The 12,642-nt window shown below is 48.4% G+C and overlaps 1 protein-coding gene across 1 annotated transcript in view; it reads left to right on the top strand.

Annotated features, from left to right (window-relative positions):
* The window catches only part of Pigr (polymeric immunoglobulin receptor), a 28,817-nt gene extending 16,432 nt beyond the window's left edge, over positions 1-12,385 (top strand). Inside the window, exons 3-11 of the mRNA XM_057769832.1 lie at positions 1,359-1,703; positions 4,514-5,167; positions 6,341-6,673; positions 7,191-7,514; positions 8,730-8,922; positions 9,286-9,410; positions 9,773-9,904; positions 10,012-10,070; positions 11,103-12,385. Coding sequence (XP_057625815.1) covers positions 1,359-1,703; positions 4,514-5,167; positions 6,341-6,673; positions 7,191-7,514; positions 8,730-8,922; positions 9,286-9,410; positions 9,773-9,904; positions 10,012-10,070; positions 11,103-11,198 — 2,261 coding nt within the window. The 3' untranslated portion in view covers positions 11,199-12,385. The remainder of the gene's footprint in view (positions 1-1,358; positions 1,704-4,513; positions 5,168-6,340; positions 6,674-7,190; positions 7,515-8,729; positions 8,923-9,285; positions 9,411-9,772; positions 9,905-10,011; positions 10,071-11,102) is intronic.
* The last annotated feature ends 257 nt before the right edge of the window (positions 12,386-12,642 follow it).

Below are 12,642 nucleotides of genomic sequence, written 5' to 3'. Positions count from 1 at the left end.
TTTAGGAAATTAGGGGGTTGATGGACCCTACCTTTGGCCACCACACATGCAAAGATGGGCATTCAAGTTCACACAGAATGCAGAGCTCTCGAGATGACATCTTAACTCCATATCTGCCTCATGGACCTCCTAGAAGTACTGCAGTATGCAGCTCAGGGGAAACTTGGCTGTGTGTTCTAAACTTCTCCTTTCTGTAACAAAACTTATAAGCACACCAGAAAGCACAAATTCACCAAATGCAAACAATGTAAAAAGACAAAACATCCACATAGTCAGAGGAGTCAGACACAGAAATACACTGGTCAACTTCATTCATATGCCAAAGCCCCAAGGGTACAGGAGGACATCTCCTCTGTCCCTGGATACTGAGTCTACAATCACATTAAATCTCCTCCTTTATGTCTCCCAAGACGTCAGGACTTCCCAGAACAGTTCACTGATCAATATTGTCTTGAGTGCACACTACCCAGTAACCCTTACTTTTGTTTCAATTTGCAAATTTGCAGTGATCACAGTCTGGGACACCCCTGGACCTCCGAGTCCACAGAAGTTCTTGCCCCATCTAAGGTTGTATGTCGCCGGGCCTCCCAGTTGTGGTACTTGCCCCCAACTAGGGCCTGACTCTGACCAATGACTACTTAATTTGTGGCAACCATGGTCTCTTGATGTGCCTGAGTCTCCAAGTCTACCTCAGACTTGTCCCCACTTGGAGCCTATCCTGGATCCCTGGCCCTGAGTCTGGAGTATTTCAGAATCTCACTGGGGCCTCCAAGAATGTCATGGAGTTTGAGGCCCCTGGGAAATACCACAGACTCAATTGCAGAAATAATTAGTCAAAATTATTATTTCTGCTAGCAGGGCAAGTATCTCTAAGCCAAATCGGAGGTGTGCCATACATGAACAGATGGGGGAAGAATTTTAAGGGTGAACACCACAATTTCTCCACTTCTGCAGAATTTATAGCTACACGAGAAACTGCCATTCCCCATCCCACAGCAATAAGCGTGTTCACAGAAGCCAGAGCAAACTGTTAATCATTTCAGAACAGTTACACAATTTAAGGGAGGAGACAAGGGGTCAGAGTTTTTAGGAATGTAGGTCAGAGGCTAACAGCCCTAAAGTGGATGACTGGTACAAAATGAAATTTACTTACCTACCACATTACAATTAAAATGGAGCCAAATTATGATTAAGCAACCATTTTATTCCATACAATGTCGTGTGGCTGTAGGATCATGTAAATAGTCAGGGAGTACACATTAATTAGAAAATTGCATTCCTCCGGATGAGCTATGTGAATCATTTCAGCCCACTTGACCTCTCTCCATTCTTAAAACTCTTGTCTTCTGTTCCCACAGCGGTCATCACAAAAAGCCCCATATTTGGTCCCCAGGATGTGAGCAGCGTGGTAGGTAACTCGGTGTCCATCACATGCTACTACCCAGCCACCTCTGTCAACCGACACACCCGGAAGTACTGGTGCCGGAAAGGAGCCAGCGGCCTCTGCACAACCCTCATTTCTTCAAACGGCTTCATCTCCACGGAGTATGCAGGCAGAGCCCAGCTCATCAACTTCCCAGAGAATAATACATTTGTGATTAACATTGCGCAGCTCACCCAGGATGACACTGGGAGCTACAAATGTGGCCTGGGCACCAGTAACCAACCCCTGTTCTTCGATGTCAGCCTGGAGGTCAGCCAAGGTAAAAATCCCAGGCTCCCTGGGAGGAAAATAGTTTAAAACAATTCAGGTACAATGACAGAGTTTACCCAAGGAAGATACCTCCTACAGAAGGGTATCCTGACACAGAGTCAAAAGTCTCCTCCGTCCTGAGGCAAAGGCCTCTTTTTTCACAGTAGAACATCAAGACACGTGGGGCATATCTGGGGAGATGGGCGAAACTTTCTTCCGGATCTCTAACAAACATCTTAGGCTTAGATGGGTGCCAGGAGAACAGCTTTTGTTGTATTTGATAGAATTGAGACATGATGCCATGTTCAAAGAAAATTCCTTTTCCCCAAATTCTGAAGGACAGACAAAAACCCTCATTCCTCAGGAACTTGTGAAGCCAGTTCCCTTCTGCTAAAGGAGCTATTTCCCTTACAGCTGACAGAAGGGACAACTGGCTATCTGAGGTGCCTAATAGCATACTAAAACCCATGCTGGCCTCCAGGATCCCTCAGCATCAGGAGTACCTGCTGTTCATTTATTCTTCCTGACGTTCCCCTACCCTAAACTTCTACAGCTCGTGGGCCTCCCTACCACAGCTCCTCATTTCTCCTTTTACCCTGCTGTCTGGACTATGCCCACGCCTTTGGCCCACACTTTCTTTGCTCCCACCCCTACTCCTTACCATACCCCCCTTCTCTCCTAGTCTGATGGCCATGTTTAGTCTACCACTCTCTCTCTATCCTCTGGACTCTCTCTGATGCCTCTGGCTGTACTCTCCCTCCTGTTCACAATTAAAACCTTCTACTTAACAGTAGATAGTTCCATTAGAATTATCATGATGAATTAGATTATTTTTTTAACTGAAGTCTAGGCCCCTGAAGAGACTGGCCACTAAACAAGCTCACTGTAACTGAAGAGAGAAAGAGAAAAAGTTTTCTGACAAGAGTTGGTCCATCAGTGAGGGCATCTCTGATTGTCCAAGGAGAGTTAAAAGAGAAAACTCAAGGGAGGACGTTCACAGGGGCTCTGAGGGTACGCCTTACTCTTTGGGATGTGTGTGCCATTAACTGTATCCTAAAGAAGGAGGTTGTTCCTGGAGAGTCATAGCACCACATCCCTAAGAGATGAGGAGTATCCACAGCAGACCCCATCTAGATACCCAGGAGACTACTACAGGACTGGGAATACAGGCTCCCAAAAATACGATCAACAGCAGACACTGCTCCTTAAGGCAACTCAAAATATTTGGACTATTATTTTTGGACAATTCATGTTCAATTCCGATTGTTTCTACACATGTTAATTTAGCACCTACCAGAAACAGATGTGGTCAAACACAGCTAAGAGGGAAAATGTAAAGAAAATGTCTCCACCCTGTTGGAGAAGACTACTTGTTGGTTCCTGGCCACCCAGCTAGCTTAGACCTGAAATAATCACACAGAAGCTGTATTACTTAAATCACTGCTTGGCCTATTAGCTCTAGCTTATTGCTGGCTAACTCTTATATTAATTTAACCCATTCCTATTAATCTGTATATCACCACATGGCTGTGGCTTACTGGGTAAAGTTCCCAGCATCTATCTCCGGAGGCTCCATGGCTTCTCTCTAACTCCGCCTTCCTCCTCCCATGCTATAGGCAAAGCCAGTTTCTTTATTCATTAACCAATAAAAGTAACACATAGACAGAATGGCCTCCCACACCATCACCCTCCAATCTATAGATGCAGAGCCTAGACTGGATATGATGACTGATAAAGATGTCCGGGAGAACACAGAGAAGGGATAAATTAGTGCAAGCTTAGAGAAACCCTTCCTGAGGAGATGGAAGTCAGGCAGTGCCCTGGAAGAAGGCGATGGATGGGTGATTTCTGACTTCACTTATGAGTCATAGTCAACAGCTCCACTACAAAAGATAGGGTAATGAGAGAACACATAATTTCATTTAACCAAGTTGGTTTTTAAATTTTATCTATTTATTTTATGTGTATGAGTATTTTGTCTGCATACATTCCTGTGCACCTCATGTGTTCCTGGTGCCTCAGAGGCCAGAAGAGGTGTCCGATCCTGTGGGACTGGAGTTGCAGATGGTTGTGAGTCACTAGGAATGTGGAAGCTAGGAATTGAACTCTGATCCTCTGGAAGAGCAGCAGCCAGTGTTCTTAACTGCTGATCCATCTCTCCAGTCCCCATTTATTGAAGTTTTACAATCATAGGAACCTTTACAAAGACCATGCAAAGATCTGGTTCCTATGCAACCTTTATATTGAATTCCATAAAGCGGGGGTGGCCATACAGAGATGAGACAGGACAAGACAGGTATGAACTACTGGTAGAAGACTGAGTGAAAACCCCAGGAAGGCTCACCTGTGAAAACTCTCCTTGGCCCCTCAACTGTGGTGCTTCCTTGGGGGTGTGAGGCAGCCTGGGCAGTGAAGACCTTGATATATAGAATGATAGGTCAGGAGCTTCTTTCTGCTCAGTTGTTACAAAGAAAAATGGGAGGTTAAAGTAATATGTTTAGGGTTTGTGGGTGGCTAGGATAAAGGGGTTATGGTTTCTATGGTCTGCCCTGGAAAAGAGGTTCTGGTTTCTATGGTTTACTTTTGGGAATCATGGCATGAAAAACAAACGGGCAGAAGAAAATCAAAGTAAAACCTTTGCTTCAGAGGCCTTTGTTTTGGCATCATTGTAGAAACTCCAACAGAAGAGTTCTGACAGTGCTCCTCTAGGGAGGAGGCCATTCTAGGCCATTGGCCCACCCAGAACCCTCGCTGGGAATAGAAAATGGCCCTATGTTACAAAGCAAAAGTTATAATTTACCCCCGTTCTTCATTCCTCAGTTCCTGAGTTCCCAGAGGACACTCATGTCTACACAGAGGACCTGGGCAGAACTGTGACGATCGAGTGTCCTTTCCGAACGGTGAACTCTGCTAAGAAGAAATCCTTGTGTAAGAAGATAGGTCAAGCCTGTGAACTTATCATTGACTCTAATAATGTGAACCCGAGCTATGAGGACAGAGTAAAACTTGCTATGGCCGGCGGGACCGGTGCGTCAAAATTCATTGTCACCATTACTAACCTAAGACGCAGTGATACTGGGCTGTATGTCTGCCAGGCTGGGGAAGGTACTAATGCTGACATAAAGAACGCTGACCTCCAGGTGCTAGAGCCTGAGCCAGAGCTGGTTTATAGAGATCTGAGAGCCTCTGCGACTTTTGACTGTGCGTTGGGCAGTGAGGTGGCAGATTTGCCCAAATATCTGTGCCGGATGAACAAGGAAACTTGTGATGTCATCATCAACACCAAGGGACAGAGGGATTCAGCCTTTGAGGGCAGGATCCTGCTAACCCCCAAGGACGACAATGGCCATTTCAGTGTGTTGATCACAGGCCTGAGGAAGGAAGATGAAGGCCACTACCTGTGCGGAGCCAGCCGTTCTGGCCTGCCTCAAGAAGGCTGGCCCATCCAGGCCTGGCAAGTCTTTGTCAATAAAGGTGAGAGCCTCCAAAAGGCAAGCAAGATGGGGTGGCATGGGATAACAGATGAGAGAATAGGTTAAGTCTCTGAGATACTCATTGATGTTCACATCAGTCAGTGGTATCTCCTCGTGGAAAAGTCTTGAACTAAGTGGGAGGCAGTTCAGGAGAGTTAGGGTATGCAACCTCTGCCTTAAGCAAGTTCCCAAATATTCTTCTGCATTATCAAGGGCCTGGTGATGGTTATCCCTGGGTAACAAGAATAAGGAGAGTAGAGGCCCTGCTGGAGGCATGACTGGTAGATGGGATTCAGTACCATGGTAGGCCCATGTCCCCTTCCCAGCTCACCCAACCCCAGAGCAAGTTGGGCACCAAAACCCTCATACTCAGATAAGAGAACACTGGCGTACCATGACCTTAACGCTTCGAGGAAAGGCAATACCCCAGCATCTAAACGTTCTACTCCCACAGCTCAAGGAGATGTTTGTTATTTGGCACAGTCTGCCTCAGTAGCTACACCTCCGTGAGCTGTCAACAAGGCAGAATGATTCAACCCATGCTTCCTCTCACCCTGGAGCACAGTGCACAGACTGGCCCTCATGAGAAACTACAAGCCAGTACTTGGCATTCAAAGTACCTGTCCTTATGGCCTTTCTTTAAGGGGACTATGTACTATTTTCCTGTTCCCAACTCTGGGTCTTCATCAACATCCCTGTCATAGTCAGTCACCAAGGGTTCCCCTGGACCTCTGCATTAGCTCTTGAAGAGGACTCTTGGGGTCTTTACTAAAATCATACCATATTGTTTTGATTTCTATTTTAAAGTATACCTATTCCAAATGAATTTTCTTAATTTAGGTACAATAAATTTAAAGATTATCTAGAGGGAGATTTTAGAAGAAGCCAAAGGAAAGGGGCCAATATTCTCTCCTAAATGTCATTCACCCCCCTGAGATGAGGTGGAAAGAGAGGGATAGATACCCACACTGACGTCATTGGAGTCTGGCCCCCAGGCTCTGGCTACAGACCCAGGCATAAACACAATGTTTTCTTCATTCTCTGAGGAGACAGAAGTGATTTATCTAAACTTTCCTCTCCCCATGGTGGACGTCATGGGAAGAAAAGTTGCCTGGGACATCCAATGTTATTTGGGTGCTTCTGTCCATTCACACCGTTCCACCTGTCCTTCCAGAGTCTACAATGCCCACTACTCGCACTGTGGTGAAGGGTGTCACAGGAGGCTCTGTGGCCATTACCTGTCCCTACAACCCCAAGGACAGCGGCAGCCTCAAGGCCTGGTGTCGCTGGGAAGCAGATGGAAACGGGCGTTGCCCGGTGCTCGTGGAGAGCCAGGGGACCGTGAATGAAGGGTACGAGGGCCGACTGGCGCTGTTTGATCAGCCAGGCGATGGCACCTACACTGTCATCCTCAACCAGCTCACCACCCAGGATGCCGGCTTCTACTGGTGTCTTACTGATGGCGACTCTCGTTGGAGAACCACGGTAGAACTCCAGGTTTCTGAAGGTGAGAGATGACGTGGAGGCGGGAGGCCCAAGACCGTTCCAGCAGCAGTATCCCCTAGACATCTTTCCCGCTATGCCACCTCCTTCCATGCTGGTGTAGGAAGGACCTACTTGTCCAGAGGTCCCATTTCCATACCCACGGCCAGCAACCCATATTCTTTCAATCAGCACTTGCAACACTTCCTGATAACAAATATTGACCTCCTTTGCTGGAGATAGATGTCCCCTGAAGTGAGCTATTGCACATGCTCTTGGTGTGCTAAGCCTAGAAAAAATAAGTAAAGGAAAGTAAGGGAAGCCAAGAGAAATGAGCGAGCAAAGCTGTATTTCTATATCAAACTCTGGGCTGATACGGTGGCGTCAATAGTCATTCTATTCGCATTTCATCTGCTTCCTATGTATTCAGAAAAGTGCGTCACAATGCTGTCTTCAGGGGCAATGCACGTGAGACACCAAAACTGCCACTTTCACTCCCCTGTAGTATCTCCAATTCTCAATGTCCTTGTCTGATTTGCCAGCTACAGGGAAGCCAAACCTCGAGGTGACACCACAGAACGTGGAAGCCGTGCTAGGAGAGACTCTCACGCTCGACTGCCACTATCCCTGCAAACTCTACTCCCACGATAAATATTGGTGCAAGTGGAGCAACGGGGGCTGCCACACCCTGTCTAGCCAAGCTCGCCAGTCCTCTGTGAGCTGTGACCCGAACAACCAGCTCATCGCCCTGACCCTGAATCCAGTTGAGAAGGAAGATGAAGGCTGGTACTGGTGTGGGGTGAAGCAAGGCCAGACCTATGGAGAGACTACAGCCATCTACATAGCAGTTGAAGGGAAGACAGGGGGTGAGTCTCCAAGGGCAGCCAGTGCCTGCACCCACAGCCCCCCATGCCAGGACTTACCAAACATTCCTGACTAGAAGCTTCTCCATCAGGAATAACCCCCGGGTTTTGCTGTAAGAGGGAAGGATTAGCGAAGCAGACAGTAAGAGCTTTTCTGTTTAATCTCAGCAGCGAGACAATCCTCACAGGTGCCTCTCACAGCAGAGGGAAGCCCCCTCCCCATCCAGAATCCTACATGACAATTTCAGAGTCACATCCGTATAAGTCTGTTCTCCAAAGATGGTCAGGTACCTACATCTTGATCGAGGACACTAAGGCACAACACTGAGAGTTTACTTTGGGTTAGGGCATGTGCTCAGCATGCTCAATGCCCTGCTCAGCATGCTCAATGCCCTGGGTTCAATTCCTGACACCAAAAGAACAAAAGGGGGTGGGGAACAATTAATGCAAGCTCATCTAGTAAGTTCGTATTCCCAGCCTCTGTTTAAAATGTCATGAAGCCAGGTGGTAGTGGTATATGCTTTTAATCCCAGTACTCGGGAGGCAGAGGCAGGTGGATCTCTGTCAGTTTGAGGCCAGCCTGGTCTACAGAATTCCAGGATAGTCAGAGCTGTTACACAGAGAAATCCTGTCATGAACTCCCAAAGAAAAAAGGAAGGAAGGGAGGAAGGGAGGGAGGGAGGGAGGGACGGAGGGAGGAACAAAGGAAGGAAGGAAGGAAGGAAGGAAGGAAGGAAGGAAGGAAGGAAGGAAGGAAGGAAGGAAGGAAGGAAGGAAGGAGTCATATAAGATGTCTTGTATGATGAGGGCCTTTCAGTTCCTGGATATCTCAGGAAGGCTGAGTTCAGCAAGAAAACTGGCTCACTGGAAGCCATTGCTGTGCTACTGCCTGGAGGCTGCTCTAGGACAGGCTTTGTTGCTATGAAAATCCCCCTGTCAGCCTGCTGTCACAGGTGGATCTGCTACCTAGATCCTTGGTGATGGAAACAGACTTGGTAAGAACGGGGTATAGAATTGGACAGAGGTAATCGTGGTGTGGGGGGCAGCAAGAGCAGAAATAGTGTCTGGGATCTAGAACAGGTCTCCACTGCCAAGTCCAGAGCCAGTCCAGAGCCCACCCCAGCAGCTTTGAAGTCTCGCCTTGTGATTTCTTCCTAACCCACGGGTCTAAGAACACAGAGGAAAAGCCATAACCAGTTTTGTTTTGCTCTGCTTCAGGGTCACGCCAAGTCAGCGCACCAGACGCCAACGCACGGGCCAACGCCGCTCCAGCAGAGGAGGTAGGTGAATTCAGCGCCAGCGAGATCGAGAACAAAGCCGTTCCGGACCCCAGACTTCTGGCAGAAGAGACAGGGAGAGAGAGTGTGGGAGACCAAGCTCAGGACAGCAGAGCGTCGGTGGATGCTGGCAGGTGAGTAGATTCCCCACTCGGAGAACAACGCAGAGAACAAACCCCAAGTCTGGGCCACTAGAACCAAGCAGCAGAGTGTGAAGGAGACTAGTAGACAGTCGGTTCTCACAGCCTCCGCTTATGCTTGCTAGGGGAGGGGAGGCTGCAGATCCCTTCCGTACAGCCAGCGCAGGCCACTTCAATATCTCAAGCCTGGAATATAGAGAGGGCTCAGGGTGGTCCTTAGCAAAAGAGAGTTGAGAACTGCATCAAAAAGACAGAGCAGATAGACTGGGGGTGGGGGAACCTCTAGCTGGGACAGCTCTTCCAGCACATTCTGAGGACCTCCCTCTCAGTGGTGGGCTGACTTAATCCCTCTTCCAGTACCGATGGACAAAGCAGTGGGAGCTCCAAAGTGCTGTTTTCCACCCTGGTGCCCCTGGGTCTTGTGCTAACAGTGGGTGCTGTGGCTGTGTGGGTGGCGAGAGTCCGACATCGGAAGAATGTAGGTGAGTACCCAGGATGCTCCCCCACCCCACCTCCAGTTCAGCGAATCTGTCAATGCAACTCTGGTATAGTTCATTCTATCCCCCCATTTCCTCATGGAGGCAGGGCAACCACCTTTCACAGGGCTGGTTTAAGCTAGAATGGAGCGCTGTGAACTGAGCCACAGATTGGCCAGGGTCCTAGAGTCTTGACTACCCAAGAAAGGGAGTCAGACTATTTTCATTTTGATTTGGAGGTAAGCATCAAAAAGTACCACTCCTTGGTGTCCCTTGGGCTGTGGCATGTGGCAGGTCTCAGGAAGAGCAGCACACCCTGCTCTCCCTACCCATGGCCTTACCCCCTCACCGACTCCTCTGCCCAACAGACCGGATGTCACTCAACAGCTACAGGACAGACATTAGCATGGGAGACTTCAAGAACTCCAGGGATTTGGGAGGCAATGACAACATGGGGATCTCTCCAGATATTCACGAGACAGTCCTCGAAGGAAAAGATGGTATGTGTTTTGAGAATACTCAGCCCTTGGGAGAGCAGAACTGGGCCTGTCCCCATCTGGGAAGGAAAGGTGATGGCTAGGGCTAAGGACATTCTCTCTCCATGCAGAAGTCGTGACTACCACTGAGATTGCCATAGAGCCAGAAGAATCCAAGAAGGCAAAACGGGTAAGGGAGAAGGATATCTCACTGCATGGCAGGGAGTTCAGACCGCAGTTGGATATCAGGACAAAATCACCCCCATCCGGAGACTAACCCCCAAACAGGGAGGACCATATACATACCGCATTTGAGAGGACTTTCTGAGAAGGGGACAGATCTTTAGGTGTGACACTTCAGAAGGACGGGAACTCAGTTGTAGGCTGTAAACCTGCAGAAAATGTGGTCACAGGAGGAGGGTCACATGTTAACAGTAACAATTGGGTGGGCGGTCTTCCTGAGTTATGGGGGCCTCAGTGCCTTTCCGTGGGCCACACAGCCTCCTTTGAAAGCTTCCTCGGGACTATCCTTTGGCCTGAGAGTGGAAGACATTTCTTCATGGTGGGCACCTTGATCATCACTAGAAGCCCTTGTCCACCTCAACCAGTATGAAGAAACCCCAGAAGAAGCAACTCCTGCCATTGGGTTGCAAGTTATCCTCCTTTCTTGTCTTCCTAAGGTTCCTTATGATGCCCCTTGTTTTTCTAATCATGGGGTACTGACACTTTTTACTGTATCTGCTCCCCCTCATACCATCAGAGACCCCTGCATTTAGCACGGTCAGGGTGTGGAATTAGTCCTAGACATGAGTCCCTGCCATGCTCTGGCCAGTGCTAAAAAAAAAAAAAAAAAAAAAAAAACCTAAAAACCTACCTCTCTAGGGTGGTAGGGAGAGAAAACACAGGACACCTCGACTGACAACAACCTAGGCCACATCACCTGTGGACTACAAGGGCATATACAAGGGCGTAGCTTTTGGGGACAGTCCCTACCGACAGAGGGTGTTCCACTCCACTTTGCATAAGGGGGTAGTGAGACAGTGGGAGATATTTTTAGAGGCTGCAACTTTCCATTTCTCAAAATGTCACTCTTCCTGCTGAGCGTGGGGGCTGGACTGAAAGCAGGGTCTCAGAAGTGGGTATTGCTCCAGCAGAGAGGGCAAACTTCACAAGGACATCCCTCTTCTTGCCATCTGCTAATGCCTCCCTTATTGCTCCCCAGTCATCCAAGGAGGAAGCTGACCTGGCCTACTCAGCCTTCCTGCTCCAGACCAGCAACATAGCTGCACAGGTCCACGATGGTCCCAGGGACGTCTAGGCAGTGCTGACCACCTACCCCTGCCTGTGACAATCAACCCGAGAATCACCCTGATCCACTCACAGCCTGAACTCACTCGTCTCCTGACCTCTCCCTCCTGTCCTCAGAGGTGTGGTGGTCCCTTCCTCAGTTATCAAAGCCCGGCCTCGCTGCGCCTGTCTGGGAGGTGTGAGGAGTTCCGACCTGCAGCTTTTCTCGGCTAAAGGAGTAATTAAGGTGGAAATAAGGAGTAAAACCTGAGAGACATTTCTGAGAGAAGAGGGTTCGGAGTTAGGTAGGGCGCACCTCAGGTGGGAGAGCCATTTGAAGTTTCTTATACCATATGATGGGAGGTCAGTGTAACTCTTCTCTCTCCATCCCTCCCTTCATCTCTTCTCCATTCGATAAGACACATCTGAGAGTTTATTAGAATTCAGGTGCCTACTAAACGCTGAGCTCCAGACCACAGCCTTTCTACACACACCACTGGAAGAGGCCCCATCTCCTCCCAGAGTCTGACTTTTCACTGACATGGCATCAGTACCAGGCATACCTTCTGCCCCAGCACCCTTTAGGGCAACATAAGAAATCCCTGTAGTCTGAGGCATACGTAAGTCATAAGGGCACCATGGTTTTCAGATGGAAGAGACTTGCTCTATGGCATCAGTGAGGTAAACCAGTGTCAAACCAGATCTGGAAACTCCTGGCTGTTGACCTGGGATCTGCCTTCAAGACCTCTTCCCTTATTAGAAGGTGAACTTTGGTATGAGGAAGTAAGACGAAATAAGTAAAATGGGCATGGCGTTGTAGACGTGCAATCCCAGCACTCAAGAGATATAGAAATAGGATCAGAAGTTCAAGGTCATCCTTAGCTACGTAGGGAGTTTGAGGCCAGCCTGGGATACAATGAAGACCTTGTTTCAAAGCAGAAGAAGGAGGAGGAGAAGAAGAAATGCAAATGGATCTTTCCCCGGTGTCACCTTTCCCCTTCCTGTCACTCACGTGGACCTCAGATAAAGGAACAAATGCTCTCGCCGTCTTGTATTTAGAGAGTTTTGAGCAGACAGGAAGAAGATTGAGCCTGGGAGCAACTGTTCTTCTAAGAGTCAAATTAAAAGACTGTTTTTCTCTGCACTTCAACCAGCACCTACAGGCTGAAACCAACAAATCAGAAATGTCAATTAATAATTAAAGTCTATGATTGCTACCAAGGACGCTCAGACTGTGTTTGTCCCCCACACCTCAGCTCCTACTTCAGGTGCCCCAGAATATGTGTCCCTACAAACTCAGTCCCTACGGAGGCTGAGCTGAAGAGGTCTTGAGCATAATGCCTTGGGGACAGGAACAGATATTAAGCAACCTGCTCTTCCTTGATCACAATCCTCCTCTGCTCTCCTCTTAGGCTACCAACCGCAGGACTTGGTCTTAATTACATGGCCCTGGCTTAGATCAGAGTCTTTGACTC

The sequence above is a fragment of the Chionomys nivalis genome, chromosome 5 (genome assembly GCF_950005125.1).
Source record: "Chionomys nivalis chromosome 5, mChiNiv1.1, whole genome shotgun sequence".
Lineage (NCBI taxonomy): Eukaryota > Metazoa > Chordata > Mammalia > Rodentia > Cricetidae > Chionomys > Chionomys nivalis.
This window is presented reverse-complemented; position numbering and strand designations above follow the sequence as displayed.